Below are 21,538 nucleotides of genomic sequence, written 5' to 3'. Positions count from 1 at the left end.
ATTGTTATTGTATGTTATAACATATTACAACTACATATTACAAACCCAACAATAAACTATGGTAATTATTTCTTTACGTAATTTTGTCTTTTAAAGAAGTTGAGAGAGAAAAAAAGCAAGAATATGTTTAAAGTGTTTGCTAGATAAACATTCTTATTTACCATTTCTAGTTCTCTTTATTGATTCTTATATTTGAGTTACCATCTTGTGTCATTTCCACAACTTTGCTTCCACCCACCTTCTTTTTTCTTTTTTCCCCACCTACCTTCTGTGTGCTGCTATCGATATCTCTACATGTTATATGCTATCGATACAGTGTATATGTATATAAAATATGTAACTGTTATATACAATTGCTTTTCAATCAGTTAAGAGAAGTACCGTATTTTATAATTGCTTAATTAGCTTCACTAGTGCTCTTGGTTTTTTCCGTGGATCCATGTGAATTTGTCTGAGATCACTTGCTTTCAGCCTGCAGTACCTCATTTAGCATTTCTTATAAGGCAGCTCTGATAGCAATGCATTCTCCCAGTTTTTGTTTATCTGAAAATATCTTTAATTCTCCTTTCATTTCTAAAGATAGTTTTGCTGGATATGGAATTCTTGGTTACCAGTTTCTTTCAGCATTTTGAATATGACATCCAAATGTCTTCTGGCCTTCACTGTTTCTAAAAATAAATCAGCGATTAATTTATTGGAGTTCCCTTGTATGTGAGGAGTAGTTTTTCTCTCGTTGCTTTCAAATTTTTTCTCTTTGTTTGTCTTTCAGCATTTTTACTATGGTGTGATTTTAGTGTGGACTTTTTTGTTACACTTCTTTGATGGGAAATGTTTTTCAACAAATGTGGTAATTTTTAAGCCATTATTGCTTTAAATATAATTTTCTGCTCCTTTCTTGCTGTCCTCTTTGTTACTCCTCCTACCAAGTACTCCATATGTTTGCTGGTGTACTTAATGGGGATCTACAATTCTCTCAGGCTCTGTTCATTTTCCTTCATTCTTTTTTGTCTGTTTTTTGAATACTATACTCTAGCCATCTGTTATGGGCTACATGTTTGTGTCTCCCCCAAATTCATATGTTAAATCTTTAACTCCCAAAGGAATGGTATTAGTAAGTGGGTTTTGGGGGAAGTAACGAAGGTTAGGTGAGGTCATGAGGGTGGGGCCCTCATGATGAGATTAATGCCCTTATAAAAAGAGGAGCAGACAAAGAACCACTCCCTCATTTTTGGCATGGAGCAAGGAAGGACATGTGAGGACACTATCAGGAAGAGGGCCCTCACCAAGAACCTAACCACACTGGCACCCTAATCTCGGCTACCAGCCCCCAAAACTGTGAGAAATTATTTTTTGTTGTTTAAGCCACCCAGTCAATGGCATGTATTATAGCAGCCCAAACTAAGACATAGTCAATCTTCAAGTTTGCTAATTCTTTCTTCTGCAAGTTTAAATATATTGTTGAGCCCCTCTAGTATACTTTTCATACCAATTATTGTACTTTTCAACTACAGAATTTCTATTTGTTTCTTTTTTTAAAATTTTCCATTTCTTTATCGATATTCTCTATTTCATGACACATTGTTACCACTTACTTTACTTAAGTGATCTTAATGATACTGAGTCTCCAATTCATAAACATAGTATATATATGTCCATTTATTTGGGCCTCATTTAATTATTTTCAACAATGTTTTAGAGTTTACACTGTACAGGTCTTGTACATCTTTCATTAGATTTATTCCTATTTTATGAAGGGTTTTTGGGGTATTAAAGTAGATGGTATTTTTTAAATTAAGTTTTCCAATTGTTTGTATACCTGAAATATATATTTTTTAATTTTATTGAAGTATAGTTGATTTACAATGTTGTATCCAAAATACTCTTAAATACGTCACACATGTGAGCATCTTTAAAGTATGTTATTAGAATTTGTGTTCCCTGATCCAAGAGTATATGCATTTTTAACTTTCTTAAATATTGCTAAACTGTTTTCCAAAGCAATTTTACCATTTTGGATTCCACCAGCAGTGTAGAGTGTTTGCTATTTTACTTCCTGACAAATACTTAACACTTGTCAGACTTTGTAACTGTTTCCAGCTAACAGGTATAATATAGTATCTTACTGTAGCTTTAATTTGCATTCCTGAGTCCACAAAAGGATGAACATTTCTTCATATTTATCGGCAACTGTGATTTCCTCTTCTGTGAATTGTTTATTCACATCTTTTGCCCATTTTTCTACTGAGTTGTTTTTCTCTTGATTCATAGAAATTGTTTATATAACTGAATATTGATTCTCTTTAAGTTACATGTATTACAAATTCTTACAACCTGTCTACAGGCTGTCTTTTTACTTTGTTTATTGTATCTTTTTTATCCACAGAAGTTTTTACTTTTAAAATGGGTAGAATTTATCAACCTGTGTATCTACACTTTGGGCTTTTTATGTCTTAAAAAAATCCTTCCCTACCCCTAAATCATAATCTTCTACTTTTCACACTAAGAGTCCTCTAACTTAGTTGGATTTGATATTTGTGTGCTGTGAATAATATAATTTTTACATAGATATAACAAAATATCCCAGCAGCATTTATTTAACAGGCTGTCTTTTCCTTATTTATATACTGTTTCAATATAGACATAGATAAATTTTCTATTTTTTTTCTTTATTTGCTATCTTCCCTCTTTAATTAATAAACTTACTGGGGAGATGGATCATCCTATTTGCCTTTGTATCCCTGGCCTTAATATAAAGTACTTATTAATATTCATTGGATAATTGAAATATGCAAGCAGGAAATAAATACACAGCAGCACATATACATCATGTCATAGAATAGAATGCAGCATCAAAAGAAAAAGGTGCAAAGGTAGGTGAAGTTTGACCATAAGAAGAAATTTATTTTGTAAATAATGGGAAATCAATAATAATTTTAAGCAGAGAAATGGCACAGTAAGAAATGTGTTCTCTGAAGAATGGCAAAATTTAAAGACTGACAAAAGCAAGTATTATGACAATACACAGCAACACACACCTACTCCGCTGGGGGAGGAAGAATAAACTGTTACAACACTTAGGAGGGCAACTTGATAATATCTTGTAAAGCTGAAGATATGAACATTCCACAACCTAGCAATTCCACTCCTAGTATTTACTTTCAAGAAACTCATACAGGGCTTCCCTGGTGGCACAGTGGTAGAGAGTCCGCCTGCCGATGCAGGGGACACGGGTTCGTGCCCCGGTCCGGGAAGATCCCACATGCCGCGGAGCAACTAAGCCCGTGAGCCACAACTACTGAGCCTGTGCTCTGGGGCCCATGAGCCACAACTACTGAAGCCCACATGCCACAACTACTGAGCCTGCATGCCTAGAGCCCGTGCCTAGAGAAGCCACCGTAATGAGAAGGCCGTGCACCACAACAAAGAGTAGCCCCCACTCGCTGCAACTAGAGAAAGCCCGTGTGCAGCAACAAAGACCCAATGCAGCCAAAAATAAATAAATTAATTAATTAAAAATAAATTAATATGCCTTAAAAAAATTGTCAAACAATTTCACTAAAGTCAGCATCATTTTCCAACTCAAGAACATACCCTTTATTACCTGAAAGTATTATATATGATATCTAGACCCAATTCCTATGAAATTCTACTAAATATACACATTCAACCATTATCTAGTAGAAAGCATACAAGGAATATGCCAAGCATGTGGAGGTGATAACAATAAAGAAGATAGAACAGTCCTAACCCAAATTATAGTCTCTATATGTTTTGCTAAGAAATAATTACAATGCAGTATAATAATCCTAAAATAGGGGACAGAAACTCTCCCAGAATTTAAGTTAAGAAGAGCATCCTAAAGGATGGGGTATCTGATGTGAAAGAAAAGTAGAAGTTAGCTAAGTAAGGCAGGGAAATGGAAGCTGAATTTAAAAAAATAGTGTCCTAGGCAAAGGAAACATTTTTTTTTCAAAGGTCCAGAATTGAAAGAGAATGTAGACTGTTAAAGGAGCTGGAAAAAATTTAGTACACATAAAGTATGCAATACAAGTATGGAGTAGTGAAGCATGAAACTGATGATATACATAGAAAAGAGACTGGGAAGAACTTTAAGTTATACTCTATATGATCCAATTAAATGACATAATGCTTAAGAGAGCTTAGGAAAGTTCCTGGTACAAAATAAGTACACAGTGAACATTATTCGCTTACTTTAACCTAATGCTCTCCCTTTTTTTGCCATAATACGGAATGCTCTCACCAAAAAATATTTTCCATCTGGTCCTCCTTAGTTGATTGACAGAAAAACAGTATGTAGAGAACTTATAAATGTCTTACACAGTCTGTTCTTTCATTTGTAAAATGGAAACAATAATACCAAACTTGCAGGCTTGTTATAAGACCTAGAGAGAATGTGAAGAGTTCCTAGAAGAGTGCCAGGGCACACGATAAGGACCCCCAAAACAGTTCCTACTAAGGCAGATCAGCAGACAAGCCAGAAAAAAAGAAAAGAAAAGTGGAAAGCTTTGGCTTCACTTCAAGGTTATGCAGTAGGAATGCCTCAGAAATAAAATCACCTTATTCTCTTTGAAAATAGGATAAGATGCACCAAAAATGTTAGAGTAAAATTAAAATAAAAGAATCAACACCAGTCTGATGATGTGTTTATTTTTTCCTAATATGTAAGCAATTTCAAAAAAGAAAAACTTATCTTATATAATTCACTTTTTTCACAATTACGTTATATTAAAATTTTTATATATTTAAGAATCTTCGGGAAAAAAACTTCTCAAACCCATTGCCCTGAAACAATTGATTTCATTTTACATAATTATTTCCAAGTGCTTTAACCACAATACTTTTAAGGCTTTTCCACTCCATATTACACTGCTCTGATTTAGGACCCAGACCAAATGGATATTAGATAAGCAATGTTTCAAGAGTATTCACTTTTGCAAAAGCAAAATAAACTCTCTGGGTACATTTAAAACAAGACAGTTTATCATAATTCAATGTGTACCCTGTATAAATTTTATACCATGTAATTTTTGTCTGATTCTAATTTGTCTTACTGTCAATCTAAAACAGTTATATCTAGCTACTCCTTTTTCTCCCTAGTGGTCTCATTCAATGTCAGCTTAATTCTAAGAAATTTTTTTTGATATTAATTCTGAATGAAAACAAATCCTAAATGGCAATAAAATATCACAATGTATTTCACAAAGAAAGCATCAAACTACATCACCTTCTTAAAAAGCAAAGAAAGTTTTATCTGAAGTAAACTAAAGGATGATCTTAACAAAATCAAATACTTTTCATACTACTATACAACCACTATTAACAGAAAACCATAAATGAACTGAAGGTTAAGCTAAATTTCCCAGGGAAAAAAAAGCTCAGTTCAATATAAAAAGCTTATTCTAGAACTTAATCTCTTAACATTACTAATACAAACTATAAATCCAAAGGAGATAAGAATATCCTTAGGACTTTCAACAGAGAAGGTTTTCGAAAGAGTTATTATTCTAGGAAGAAAAGAAAAAAAAAAAACCTCATAGATCTTACTCAGTGTCCAAGTACTACTAAGTATCTGGTTAGGGTTCACATAAATGCCCTCAATAATGCCTTAATGCCTTAAGATCAATTCATCTGAACATGCTAATGCTAAACTTTCAATTACCATAGTAGAAGTGTTCCCTTCACTAAGTTAACTGCGGCCTCTCAAAGGCATGTCTTACTCTTCTCGTCCTCATCATTTATCATGTAAAAATGCCAAGGAATGAGTGGAAAATACACTGGAAACCACATAAATAAGTATCAAAAAACCCCACCAAAACCCTCAGAACTACTAAAAGAGTAAATCGTATGTTTTAAACCTTGAAATACAATAAGGCAAAATTCATTAAGGTTAACTAATGACTAACTAATCTTAACTAATGACTAACCACATAAAAAATATTCACTAACTCTGCCAATCAATCTTCAAAGACAATGGTAAATCTAGGCATAAAACAAGCAATCTCACATTGCCTTCAATACCAATTAATCAATTGACTTTAATTGATCAACTAAATTTCTTATGTAGAAATTGCCCAAATATATCATTCAGCTTAAAGCTGTTACATGTGAACACCTTTCTTCATCTTCAATAACATTAATTTTAATCTCTAGTAAAAACCTACCTTTGAGGTTCGCTGAAGTTGATCACCAACATACGTTTTACGAAACTGATCCAAGAACCACAGAATTGCAAGTTCTATTTTCTCATTAGAACACTGAGGCAATCCAGTATCCATTAAAGATATAAGCTGAAAAACACTTTTCATGAAGGAAAAAAGAAGCTTCAGTAAAAATTCTTAGAGAAATACCATTAAACATTTATCATCAATTTTACATAATATAAAAAGTGGAAAAATACAAATGCTTATAAAGAAAATATTTTTAAAAATCATCTGAAATCCTACCACGAAGACATACTACAATTTGGTCTAATTCCTTCTAGCCCTTTTTCCTAACACATGCACTTCATATACATGCATACAAACCTACATGGACATGCATTTATTATTTTAGTAAACATTTATATATAGATACATATGACATGTACATACATAATACATATATAGTAAATATCTACAATTATAACTATTATATAAATACAGGTACTAACTTACATATTTATGTATATATATAATATTTTAGTAAAAGAAGAATGATATTGAATGTGTAGTTTTGTATTTTACTTTTTCATTACAACATATTTTCATATAACTATATATTTTGGGGTCATATGGTTCAAAATAAAAATAAAAAGAGGTACACCCATCAAGCTGTATCACTTTCTTAATGAGTAATAAGAATTTTACCTGAAATAAATTACAAGATGATCTTAACAAAATCAAATATTTTTAATACAAGTATGCAACTATTATTATCAAAAAATCATAAATGAACTAAAGGTTAAATTAAATTTCCTACAGAAAAAGCTTAATAAAATAAAAAGCTTAGTCTAGAATTTCCCCCCACCCCCAAATCCTTCTGTTATCTACTTTCATTAAAATTTTCCAGTGAATGGCTGCCAACTGCCTGGTGCTAACAAAATTAGCATATAATAATAAAATTTTTAAGAAACAGAAGTAGACGTTCTGAAGGAAACAGCACCTATTTCTCTTTTTTCTCATTGTGCAAAGGCAGCTATGCCTAGCCCTAACCCACTCACTTCCTTCTATGTATGCACACAAGAACATACACACACACGCTGTTAACAGTTTGTGTCATTCCAGAGACTTTTAAAATGTATGTATGACTATACATTCTCCTCCCAACTATTTTACACATATGGAGCATACTACACTGTTATATTGTTAAACCTAGCTTTTTTCATTTAATAATATATCTTATAGATCTTTTCATGTCAGATATAAAGAGCTTCCTTATTCTCTTTTTACAGCTGCTGAACATCATTATATGAACATACCACATTATTTTCATACTTTCCCCCACTGAGGGACACTAAGGTTGTTTATAATTTTTGGCTGTTACAAAAATGCTTCAATTAACAATCTTGTACACATCACTGCACACATGTTCAGTTATAATATACATCAGTAAAAGTCAAATTACTAGCTTAAAGAATATGAATTTACAATTTTGATAGCTATTACAAAATTACCTTCCAATGAAACTGAAACAATTTATACTCCCATCATCAGTAAATGAGAGTGTCTATATACATATAGATAATTCAGGGTGATATTAAACTTTACAATTTACTGGAATCTGAAAAATGGTAACTCAGTGAAGTTTTAATTTGTATTTCTCTCATGAATGTAAAGTCAAAATTTTCTATATTTTTAAGTAATACATATGTCCTTTTGTGTGCCCTTTTTGCTCATATCCTTTTTTGATTTTTCTGTTGGGTTATTTTTTTATTGCTAATTTCTACAAATTCTTTATATATTAGAAAACTGAGCCCTTTGCCTGTGATTGAGATGTAAATATTTTCCCCCACTTTTTCATTTGTCTTTTGACTTTGATTATGGTGGGGGTTTTTTTTGTTCGTTTTTTGTTTTTGCGGTACACGGGCCTCTCACTGTTGTGGCCTCTCCCGTTGTGGAACACAAGCTCCGGATGCACAGGCTCAGCGGCCATGGCTCACGGGCCCAGCCGCTCCGCGGCATGTGGGATCTTCCCGGACCGGGGCACGAACCCATGTCCCCTGCATCGGCAGGCGGACTCTCAACCACTGCGCCACCAGGGAAGCCCTATGGTGTTTTTTTAATACCATGCATGTTTTCCTTCTTTTTCTTATGCAGAAAACCTTACCAATTTTTCTCTTATGGATTTTATATAATAACAAGATCTTACTCAAATTTGAGGGGTTTTGTTCCATCTTTTTACATTCACCTGTATGATACACTGAAATTAATCTTGAACCTATCTGGTGAGATATGGATCAACATTTTTTCGCAGATGGCTACCCAGCTGCTTCAACACCATTTCTTTCTTGTATAGTCTGTCTTTTGCCCACTATTTTCAATTACCCCCTTATCACATACATTAGGTCCATTTATGCATTCATATTACTTCCTGGACCGTTTATTTTATTCCATTGAACTATCTCACTAAACATATCTTGCCCAATTATTTTTTTCATATTATTAAATAACTTTCCAAAATATTGTATAAAATTAAGGCTACACCAAATTTTAATAATCTCATTCTGAATACAAACTTACATTTCAGTGAAATATAATTACTCTCCTATTCCCTACCAGCAAAGAGTTCTACGAACAAAATGTCTAGGTTACAGAGAATGAACTTCTTTAAAAAACTTGGTATTTATTGCCAAAGTGTTATGAAATAATATTTTGGTAACCATTTTTATAGTTATTAATTCCTAAATTAAGCTACTTATTTAAAAGTAACTTCACTTACTAAATATCTTTAATGCTATTAAAATTCATAAAGGAAAGCTTATAAAGATCAAGTTTAAGAATGAGTCAACCAGGTTTGTTTGTTTTTCCTAAAAAGATGTGTTTATTCTTTGATTTTGAAAGGAGGGACAAAGCTCACTTTTAAACTCTGTGTACTTGTGAATGCACAGACTCCTGAAGTAAATTTTAGTTAAATAAATAGATACACCAAACTTCATCTTTGGATCCAGGTGATTTCTTAAGTGACTTAAAGCATATCCTGCTTTTAAATTCTTTATGAGTAGGACCTCCTTTTTCTTACTCTGGTTCTTTGTTGATTCTATGCAATTGCTTGTTTACTTTTATTTCTTTTTAATAACATATCTTCCAAAAATCTGAGGAAGACATGAAACCAATAGCCAAGTTTGTTGGGGTGCCTTTACAACTCATATCAAGCTGGTGATTTGCATTTGCCTAAGAGGCAATGCAAATCACTAGCTTGATATGAATTGCAAAGGCACCCCAACAATCCCCGGCAGGAGAGTAGGAAAGAGTTCCCAGAAGGGTACATGATCCATCTGTCAAATAAGCTTTGACAGTCGTACAAGAAGTTCAGCTGCAAGTGACTGAAATCCAAAAACAATGGCTTAAACAATATAGATGTTTATTTTTCTCTCAAGCAAAAAAAAAATTCAAGGCAATGCTCTAGGACTAGTTGGTGCTCCACGGTGTATCAGGGACTCAGGTTCCTTCCATCTTGTTGTTACACTTGCCTCCACTCACCCAATCACTTTATGGTCTAAGATGGCTTCTTCAGCTCCACCCATGTGCATGTATGTTACACGTACCACATTCACTTACATTCAATTGCCCAGAACATAATCACTTAACCACAACTAGCTGCAAGAGATTCTAGTAAATCTAGTCTTATTCAGGTGGCCAATGCCCAGCAAAACATTTCAGGTATTCTATTACTGCAGAAGAAGGAAAGAAGAGATACAAGACAACTAGTAGTCTCTGCCACAGTGTCCTTCAAAGATCTGTGGCCACCTCTAATAAGTGCATAAGACCAAAGCTTGTATTGTATATACAATATTCGCTTGTGTTTCAATTTATTGTCCTACATTTATTTTTACCTTTATCTTAAATTATCTTTGGAGCATGGAGGGAATAAAACGATAAATATTAAATAATTTTGATCCAAGTATATGTACACCATTTCAAGTATAAAGAAATGAATGTTTGGATAATCAATTCTTTTATATTCCCCTTAATATCCAATTCCGTAAGTATTTATTCAGTCAACAAATATTTGGGCCTACAATATGGCAGGTATATATTAGGAGTTCAGAATACAATACTGAGCAAAACATATATATTCCCAGTCCTCCAGAAATCTATAGCTTATGCAAGTAATTAGAATAAGGAATGACAAGTGCTATAATAAACACTACAAAGAAATTAGCGAGAGTTCCTAACATTCTAGGATGGAACAGAGCAGAGAGTGTCAAGAGAAAGGGGAAAGCATGTGCAGCTTTCTAAACGGGGGCGGGGGGGGGCGGGAAGCACGGCTCATTTAAGAGCTGAAAAAAGTTCTATACGGCTATAAGAGAGTCAGTGGCACGAGATGAGGCTACTGAGACAGGCAGGCCCCAGATTATGAAGAGCCTGATAAATCACATTGATTTTAATCCCAGTAGCAAGGAAAGTCATTGCAGACTTTAAGCAAAGCACAGACATAATCAAATCTTTATTTTAGAAAGCCAGAGAGGTGGTGCCCACATAAAACTGTAGCATGAATCCGGGCAAATGATGAAAGGAGTTAAAACAGCAAGGGTAATAGAAATAACTGGACTAATTGGGATAAGCAGAAGGTAGAAGTGACAGAATTTGATGACTATACGGATGCTGGTGAGAGAAAAAAAAAGTTAAGGAGAAGTCCCAGGATTCAAGCCTAGGCAATTGAGTGGACACTGATGAGACACACAAAGAGAGACAGGGTCGGGAGTGGATGGAAGAGATGAGTTTAAGCTTAGTCACTGAATTAGAGGTACATGTGGGACAAAACATGCAAGGAAAACAGTTTAGTAAGTGTTTGGAAGTCAGAAGATAAGAATTACTAAAATAACACAAATCACTGAGCCATGCTGAGGGCTCAGTTAAGGTTAAAAAAAAAAAAAGATATCTTAGTTGGCAATGGTACCTATCTAAAGAAGTGTGCGATTTCTTTTATCACTCGACAAATTAAGAGAAAACTCTGAATTCCTTCAGAGTTTAGGTTTTGCCAGGCAGATGAGATAAAGATACAGCAGTGAACAAAGCAGATAAAGCTTTTTCTTTCCCTATTCTAGTGGAATAAACAAATAAACATCAAGAGGTAATAAGTACTGTGAAGAAAAATAAAGTAGGGTAAGGATGTTATTTTGGATAGGGAGGTCAAAAGAGGTAGAGACACCTGGGTACAGTCCAGATTGACGGAGTACTACATAAACATCTGGGAGAAAGCATTCCTAGCAGAAGAGAAGCGTGAAGGCCCTAAAGTGAAAACATATTGGTAATACTCAATAGCAAGGAGGTCAGTGTATGTAGCTGAGTTGAATGAAAAGGGATAGGAAATAAGGTCAGAGAAGTAGCACAGTACACTTTGGGCTATGACAAGAATTTGGAACTTGTTTCACGTGTGACAGGAAGCCACTGGAAGTTTCTTGTGTAGAGAAGAGGAAGCAACACTACCAGATGGGAAAGAAGTTGAGGTCATCTATATCACAGCAGGGTTTGGGGCAGAGAGCAAAACACTGAGCTAGCTGCAAAAGTCTTCAATGAATAATGAGGAATGAGTGAGAGATGAACAGGTGAGAGCAACATGAAGACACAGAAACAGAGGGTGGCCTAACTGAGAGGAATGAGCTGAAAAGAAGCAGCCACCAGCAAATTAGAGAGGATACAGGATAAGACAAAATCCCTGGGAAATCTCTCAAGAGGTTTACATTCTGGTCATGATGAATGAAACTGAAATGACTATAAAGTTATCTTTATTTAATCAGAATTGTGTGGCCTGAGCACAAATATACTTATTTGCTAAGTTAAAGCAGCATATTTTAAAATGTTAAAGTAACATGTTTTAAATATCATTATCACAATATTGAAAGGTTTTATGAATATCAACCTTTTTCTGATAAAATAACACATAGATTTTTGGCAGGAGCTTCTCAACTTCTAATTTGGTAGTGTCCTCCCAGGAGTTAAAAAGGTTATCATATAACAACACCAGAAGGCAACAGTATGACAGTTCCAGTTACCTGGAATTTCTCCATGTGAAATTGATATTTTAAAATTTTACATATAACATCATTCTTATTTAAAATCTCAGTATGTTAAAACACATATATTTATGTTTTTTCTAGGCAAATTATGTAAGTCCTGGTACATACCCCACCTTGAATCTGCTCGGCCCTGTTTAACCCCCCACCAACCCCACCACCACCTCTCCTCCTGTCCCTGGGCTCAACCACTTGCCTTGCAGCCCCAGTAAAGACTCACACAGATACTGCAGTTATAAATCCTCACTCAGGGGGAGGAAAGGCCTACCATAGCTCCAGCCAGCCCCTACCTCCAACCAACAGGACCAATAGTAGCTCTGGCTTCCCCAGCAGCTCCTCAAAGAGGCCAGGGAACACAACTAAGAAGTATGGAAAAGTTAAACACTCCGGGAGTAGATTTCAACCACTAAAAAAATGGGATGCAGAAATAAGTCAACAGATAAACCACTTGCCCTTAGTCCCCATCCCCCACCCCCACACCAAGATGGACTGCTTTGAAGCACAGTTGTTCCATGTGGTCTCTGGGGAAACCTGTAAAAGTGAGCAACCAGGTGTGTAATGCACCACCTTCTATAGTTGATTCTCATTATTTATGGTAGTTATATGCTGTAAAATGGCCGTAAAAACTGAATTAGCAAATACTGAACCACTGCTCCTAGAGGTAATACAGGAATAGGTTCCCGAGGAACTCTGGTCGCAATATTTTCATCAACTAATCAACACCTAACTTGTTTTATCTTTTACTCACTTTTCCTTCATTCTTCCTTCACTGAAAATGTATCCTTTTCCCCACCCCACAAAAAAATCTTAGCCCATAAACTTCAACTAAGACTTTGTTTCCTAGGGAAAACAGGCTAAACACAAAACAAATCTTACTTAGAGCTAAATATGTTTGCCACTTAAAGAAAAAATTAAAATTTTCTACTTGGCAGATACTTTTGTTTATTTCCTGTTATATATATATTTTTGGAAAATAGTGCCAGTGGGAAATTCTCTACTTGATGATGAAAACATTAAAAAAAAATCAAACTAACTATAGCAAGAATTATTCTTAATTCCCACTTTACTAAATATGTAATGTTATATTAAAAGATGGTACAGAAGTAAATTGTTCACTTGGTTTAAAATTAATCAAAGCATTTTGAGAATGCCCCAGTCATTTTTTTTTTTTTTTTTTTTCTATTCTTTTTGCGGTATGCGGGCCTCTCACTGTTGTGGCCTCTCCCGTTGCGGAGCACAGGCTCCGGATGCGCAGGCCCAGCGGCCGTGGCTCACGGGCCCAGCCGCTCCGCGGCATATGGGATCCTCCCAGACCGGGGCACGAACCCGTATCCCCTGCATCGGCAGGCGGACTCTCAACCACTGCGCCACCAGGGAGGCCCGCCCCAGTCATATTTTAAAGTGGTTTGATATTGGAAATAATAAATCTTAGGAAAAACTAAAAATATTTGTTCCATTCAGATTCAAAGTTCATTGAAATGAGGTAGTTTAAAGGTTGAAAAGGGTATGAAATGAGAGAGAAATCTCTATTCAAAATGGCAACAAATTTATTAAACAGTTAGGAATATATTTAAGAATAATAATGAGGGAGAATATCACACTAAAGACTTCAGTAGGGTGATAGTGGTGTACTAATAGACTTCCAAGATCAGTGGAGAAGAATGAAAGGCCTAAAAAAGACATGAGAATTTTGTGTAAGATATATGCAGCATTTCAAATCAGTAGAGGGTGGGGTTTGACATTAACTGGTTAACACTTGGAAACTTTCGAAAAAGTACATAACAAAATAAATGTTGGATATATTAAAAATTAAATATAAGAAGCTGAAACCATAAAAGATCCAGGAGAAAATATAGCAGAATATTTTTATTATCCAGGTGTGGAACAACCTTTCTAAACATGAGCATTGAAAAAAGTATGAAAGAAAAAATTCATAGATCTTAATATATAAATATTTAAAGCCAGTAAAAAAGCAATTTCTAAAACAAATTAAAACATATGGAGAAAATGTATTCAAAATGAATAGCAAAATATTACAATCTTTGATATATACTGATATATACTGAGTTCTTACGGATAGATTAGGAAAGATAATCATAAAAGAAAACCAGGTGAATGATACAATCTACATATAATAAAAAATCACAAAGAGAAAATAGAAATGGCAAGAAAAGGAATGGAAAAGAATGTTTGACACCACTTGTAAACAAAGAAATACAAATTAAAATGAGACATCAGTTACCTATGAACTGGCAAAGATAAGAATCCTATCACCTAGCATTCAATTGCAAAAAAAAAACAAAAAAAAAACACAATAGCCTCTCATGGTCTTTGGATTCAGAGGATAAACTGGTACAACTTTTCCAGAAGGCCATTTGGTAATGTGTATTGAAAGTCTTTAAAATGCTATATACTATTCAACCAGCTATTCAGCTTTTAGGACTTAACTCTAATAAAATTATTTTGATCTACATAAAGATATAGCTAAAAGAATATTCACCTTTATAATAAAGAAAAATTGAGAAACAACCTAAAATTCTCAGAGCAAGGACCTATTTAAATTATGGTATAGCTTAGAATATGTCATGTCTAGATAAATAATTATTATGTTTGAGTTTTTAAAAAAGAATTATTTGGGGGTTTTTTTTGGTAATATAGTGCTTACTATTTGCCAGGCATTGTCCTAAGCACTTTAAAATTATTTTAAAATTATTAACTCATTTAATCCTTACAACAGCCCAAAATGAATTTGATATAGTACTAGTATCCCCATTTTAGTTTACAAAACAATATTATAGTATAACTTTTGTTGACAAAAAGTTGAAAAATACACATGTAATGTACATATACTCTCAAACATTAATTAAAAAGACTCAAAGATCTTTACCAAATGACAGTACTTATTTCCAAATTAATATATAACTTTCTTTTCATTTGAATCTTTAGTGTTCAACAAAAACATGTATTACTTTGTTATAAAGAAAGATGTTATTAAAAATGAATTAAAATATATGGAAAACCAGCTTACTCATACTATTCATATGAATATATTTGACTATACTACTTATTAGAGATATGACTTTTACAAATCACTTAAGCCTTGGTTTTCTCATCAGTAAAAAGGAAAATAATACCTTCTCCAAAAGGCCAAGTACAAAATGCTTTAGCTCATAATAGCAGCTCAGTAACTAAATTTCTAAGTACTTAGTAAATTTCTGTAAATTATATGGCTACTACTTACCGACAGGATAATTCTCCATCCATAGCATCATGTTCATCTGTACTGATATATGTTAATCTTCCTCCAACAACTGTCCCAACCAAGTATACCAGCCAGGCAAGACGTCCTAATATATAACAAGGAAAAAATCGTTTAGGAAGTATTGATAGAAATAAAGCTTATTTTTCACAATATTCTAAAATTAGCAAAAGTTCTTCCACACAAGTGATAAACTACTGTGAACTCAGTTCTTGACAGAGTGAAGAGTTGGATTTTAAGTTCACCAAGGTAGTATAATAGTGAAAATGACACGTTTTAGAGCCAGATACAACTATGAATCCCAGCTCTACCAATCTGCTATGTGATCTTGCATAAGTTACTTACCTCTTTAGGGCTTAGGATTTTCATTTGCAAAATGGAGAAAATAATATCTACCATGAAGATTTGATTAACATAAACTTGATAACAAAACACCAAATGTTATGTCAACATCAAGGGCTGTTATTAAGTACCAGTATGATCCAATGACCAGTACCTCCTCTGAATAGTCAATATCATGATAGTACCAGTCTGATCATTTAAAAAATTGCCCAGGCTTGGAAGATAATGGATGGTAATACATTTACTCCCTTTACATGTTTATGCATAATTTTTAAAAAATCCAAAATTTTCACTATGCGAATTACATTGTTTGACAACCAGATTAACCTCACAGGCAGTAGTAGCAAAGGACTAAATAACTTTACAACAGTGGCACAAATGGCAATGCCTTATAGTTTTCAGAAATCTTACTTTGGGGGCAGCCAAGACTGACTAGTTTAGAAATGGAGGTATTTATTGAATAATTTTTGTTTAGGCACATTACTTCACATCTCTAGATTCGTTGATCTATGTATCAAATTCTCCAGGATTTTTGAGACATTTATGAATAATTAACAAACCAATTATTTTTCTAAAAAGAAACTTTATGCTAATCTTGGGGACTGACTTTTCAAAGATGAGCCGGCTATTTTATAATACTAAAATCAATTATTTTTCTCTATTGGGAAACTTTTTCAAGTGAACTGAGGTGCTTTTTATAAGGTATTGAAAAGAGACTGCCCATGCTTGTTGGAAGACCTAGGAAGGATAAATAAATGTGGGAAGAAAAACACATTCTTCCTATATTCCTGTGGATTCTACCAGTCACTACAACTAATCAACAATTCCTTCAAACTTCTGGAGAGACATAAGCCTCTTGAGGTGGCAAACTTCCTGTAAGGCAGAAATATAACCTGGTAAGTATCCACATCCCTTAACCTATCACAAAGCCATAAATAAATCATAACTGACTTAAGTATGTAGCCTTATACATTACCAATGTAAAACAGAACACTAATTTGATCAAGTAATTCATAAAACAGACTCAAGCTTCAAGATATGTATAATTAGTGAAAAAAAGTAACAGAAAAAAAGGCCCATGGAGGAAACTGAAGATAGCAATATTGTTACCATATGCAGTTGAAATGTATTTTATGATCAATATAAATGCCTATTAATAACATAATGCTCTCCCCTGATGACCCCGCTTCCTTCTGTGGACCCTCTCAAGTGGTAGCTGATTTCTCTTCCACACCTCTTGTAACTTGGGCCTTGAACCCAGATGTTCACTTGATGTTCCTCATTTTTACCTCCAGAACAGTCTCCTTTCTCTCCATTTTTTTTTTTTTTTTTTTTTTTTTTTTGCAGTACACGGGCCTCTACGCTGTTGTGGCCTCTCCCGTTGCGGAGCACAGGCTCCGGACACGCAGGCTCAGCGGCCACAGCTCACGGGCCCAGCCGCTCCGCGGCATGTGGGATCCTCCCAGACCTGGGCACGAACCCCTGTCTCCTGCATCGGCAGGCGGACTCTCAACCACTGCGCCACCAGGGAAGCCCCTTTCTCTCCATTTTAAAAGCACTCAGCTTTATATCCTATGTCATCATACTACCAAATTCTCTTTCTTATTGCAATTATCTACTATCCTTCCGGTTGTTACTCCTTATTTTTTTGACCGTGTTAGCTGCTGCTTCACTGCCACTCTTTCCAACTGTATTTTTTTTATCATAACCAGTTATGATTTCAATATCTACAAAAATGAATCTTCCAACAATCCTTTGTTCTACTGGGAACCTCCACTCACTTGAACCTATCACCTAAACAACTTTACTGAAATATAATTCACATACCATATGATTCATTCATTCATACAATTCATATCAAATTGTTATTTGATAAACCACTAAGTTTTGGGCAAAAGATAACCAGAATACAATCTGCCAACATTTCATATCCACCTTTCCTGATTCATTATTTTTTTAATTTTACTTATCACTTTCTAACATAATATATATTTTATTATTTATCTTGCTTTGTTACTTGTCTCTTCCAATAGAATGTACACTGCATGACAGCTGTTATTTTTTCTGTTTGGCTGTCTATTGCATATCCAGAGCCTGAAACAGTGACTGGCATACATAAGTTATCAAATAGACATGGGTTATTGAATTAAGAAATCATTACATAGAAAATACAGTATGAACCAGGCAAGAAGAAGTTAACAGCTTATTATCAAGTTAGTAAACATTAAAATGTAGAGTCGTTATTAAAAATGAATGTTAATGGTAGTTACATTTCTATTGCTTAAATAAAAGCAGCTTCTTAACGCACATTCAATGCAAGGTATGATTTAGTCTATCCTGCTATTTGCAAATTCATCCACTTGGTAAAATTTATTTCTAATCCCCCAAATCAAAATTTGTGATCATTCATGGACAGATGCAGAACAGCAAATAATTTAAGTTGCCCAATGTTCACATTCCAAGATTAGGTAAAACAAAGCAACAATCTGCTTTATTGTTTCATCTCTCATACTATAAACAGCTAAGTATCCCTTTCTGGTATCACATTGTTTTTGCACTTTTGTGCTCCTTGTTTATAATTTTACTGTTTAAAATCGTCAACAAGAGTAGTGCTAATGTGTTGCCTAGTGTTCCTAAGTGAAAAAAAAAAAAGCTATTATGTACCTTGTAGAGAAAATAACACGTGTTAAGCTTCATCCAGGCATGGGTTGTAGTGCTGTTGGCTGTGAGTTCAATGTTAACGAATCAATGATATATATTAATGTAAAGTATCTTTAAGCAGGAATACATAACACAAGGTTATATGTTGATCAGTTGACAAAAATGTGACCAGAAGCCTGCAGGAACCCAACCTGTATTTCCCCTAGGAGCAATGGTTTAATATTTGCTAATTCAGTGTTCACAGAAACTTTATAGAACATTAAATACCAAATAAGGAGAATCGACTGTATTTCTCAGAATCTTACAAAGGTTATCATCAATAGATTGTGCTCCAATGTGTGTGGGGCATACACATTTTATATAATTGATATGAATCTAAAACATTGTGACCATAATCTTTGGTGAATGTAGTATAATAACTTACCTGCCCTATGAGAGTCATTATTTTTAAAATATCTTACTGCAAATTATTTCTCAAAATGAAAAATATTATTTAAATCTAAATAATAACCTTCTTTATATATTTTATCTATTTAGATTCTTAGATACTAATTTTGCTTAAAGTAAGCTTCACTATTACTAAAAATAATAGCAAACATTTAAACAGTACTTAACATGCACTAAGTACTATTTTAAACATTATATGTATTATCTGTACCTATATTTATTTAGTGTCACAAACCCCTATTAAGAAGTATATGATTCAAATATAGGCAATGGATTTCTAAGAGTCCATTCTCATACCATTATGAGATATGTACCACTTCCTCTCAAGACTGATTAAAGGAAGTACTTAAACAACACAGTGGTCAATCAGCTAGACAGACCTTGATGATCCAACAACCTCTTAAGTGTTTATTTAATACATTTTAATTCCTAATCCTGACTGTTCTCTACCTGTCTCCCAGATTTTTACTACAGATGAGACTGCATCTCCCTTTGGGATCATTTCTAGGGTGTTCACACTTCTTTTGATTCCCAAACCAGCCACCCTAAAACCAAGTATATGTGACACATGAAACTAACATTTGTTGAATTTAAAATAAGCAAACTTACTTTTGGAGTTTGTAACTAATGTAAATGTAGAAACATCTGCCTACTAGCTCTTCATAAAACAAGCCATCTTGAAAACAGAAACCAATTATACAGGTAACTTTTATATTTCTGTGTTGGAAGATCAATATTTAAAAATGGAGGCAGTACAATTTAGCCACCAAGAGCACAACTTGGATTCAAATTCTGCCTCTACTATTTATTATGCTTGTTACTCAATCTTTTTGGCTTTAATTGCCTCATTTATAAATATGAAATGATAATAATAATTGACTCATAGGCTTCTGACAGCACTGAATGGTATTCTGCATGTAAAGTACTCATAATAATTCCTTCTACAAGGGCTGACTAAATGTTGGCTAATATTATTATTATTATTAAATAGCTATACTGTTTTTAGTTCTTCTATATCATAGCTACAAAAGCCATAAAACATATCAATATGGAATATTTATATGTCCATTCTAAGTTTTACTTTAAAGCTGCTCAAGAAAATGAAGTCACACAATATTTAAGAATTTTTAAGTTCTTCCCTCTCTACCAAAGAGGTTTGTTGCAGTTAAAGCTACTTACAGTTAGCTGTGTCTACAAACAAAAACCCTGAACTGAAAAAAACTCTCAAGAATTTTCAGAAAATTCATTTGCTGAATATCTACTATGTGCCACGTTCTGTCCACCAGGATATAACTAAATATGTATGAGGCAGGGTGAGAAGGGAGAGAGAGACCCTATGCCCAACAGACTGAACCTGGTGAGAGAGAGAAAATTGAAAAATGATTTTTCAATGCAGTGTGATGAATATCACTGTCTAATAATAAATACTAAATATAGGACAAGAATTTCTCAAATTTTAACTTCTTATTCTTTAATTCATTTTATTTTGTGACCTTGAAATTAAGGCTTTGATATCAAAGAATGCTATGCAAAGATAGCATGTGATCAATTGTGAACATTTTTTCTAAAATTATGGTAAATTTTTTATGGAAGTTTATTCAGAGAGAAGTAGGATGTATACTTACTCTTTCCCTGTTTTAGAAAGCAGTGATTTCTATTGTACGAGACAGAAAAGCAGGAATTTTTAACCCTAAAAATTAACTACTAATTGAATAAATTAGGATTAGTGTTAGAAATGAACAATGCAATGAAATATAAAGGCATTTTAATTAATCTATCAAATACAATTTTCCTATTTCACTGAATGAGTGATATTTCTCATACACATTAAACCTTACCCTAAAATAGAATACTAGAGTTACAGCATTTAGAATAATAGATGTTAAAAAGTTACATTGGTTACGGAATTATATCCACAAACTTTAAAGAACCATGTAAAGCCATAAATCTAAATTGCATTTAGAAATTTAAATATCCTATACATGAGTTTCATATCTATAATTTTTTTAAAAAAATCTCATCTTAGATTACATTTCCATTATAGTTTTTCATTTTTCGATTTAGTCTGAAATGTTCAGGGCACTTGTTTTAGCAGCTGTTCAAGAACAGAACATTTTTTCCTTTAACAAGATAATTATTGCTATAATAATCTGTAATTATGGTTTATAACTGCAATAATCCCAAAGAAATCAGTCATTACCCTAGATCACAAATAATTGTTAACTACTGTTAATGACCTATTTCTTAGGGATTATTGTTTTCGTAAACCATGACCATATCACCACGAATATGGAAGAGCAAGACAATATAATACAAATGAGATCATAATATAATAATAAACTTATTTTGTAACATTAAAAGCCATTAAGCATCTAAATCAAAGCACACATAACGAGAGCATATAATTTTCTTTGTTCAACACTAACTGAGGTCTTTACACAAAAGAAATTGAACACTACCGTATACAGCAGTACAAACTAGAACCACACTAGGCATTTTTCATAATATAAAACAATTATCTTTGAATAGACCACAGATATTTTTAAAGGGTAAGACAGACTCCTTCTCACTAACCTTTTGACTAGAAGAAAGGA

General features: G+C 33.6%; 1 protein-coding gene across 3 annotated transcripts in view; it reads right to left on the bottom strand.

The window, feature by feature from the left end:
• Positions 1-21,538, bottom strand: part of RANBP17 (RAN binding protein 17) — a 318,451-nt gene that overhangs the window by 228,307 nt on the left and 68,606 nt on the right. For all 3 annotated transcript variants that reach the window (XM_082622432.1, XM_082622433.1, XM_082622434.1), the window contains 2 exons: positions 15,477-15,582; positions 6,183-6,318 (listed from right to left, as the gene is read on the bottom strand). In XM_082622432.1, the coding sequence (XP_082478558.1) occupies positions 6,183-6,318; positions 15,477-15,582 (242 nt within the window). The remainder of the gene's footprint in view (positions 1-6,182; positions 6,319-15,476; positions 15,583-21,538) is intronic.

Source organism: Mesoplodon mirus, assembly GCF_964341445.2.
Source record: "Mesoplodon mirus genome assembly, chromosome: 5".
Lineage (NCBI taxonomy): Eukaryota > Metazoa > Chordata > Mammalia > Artiodactyla > Ziphiidae > Mesoplodon > Mesoplodon mirus.
This window is presented reverse-complemented; position numbering and strand designations above follow the sequence as displayed.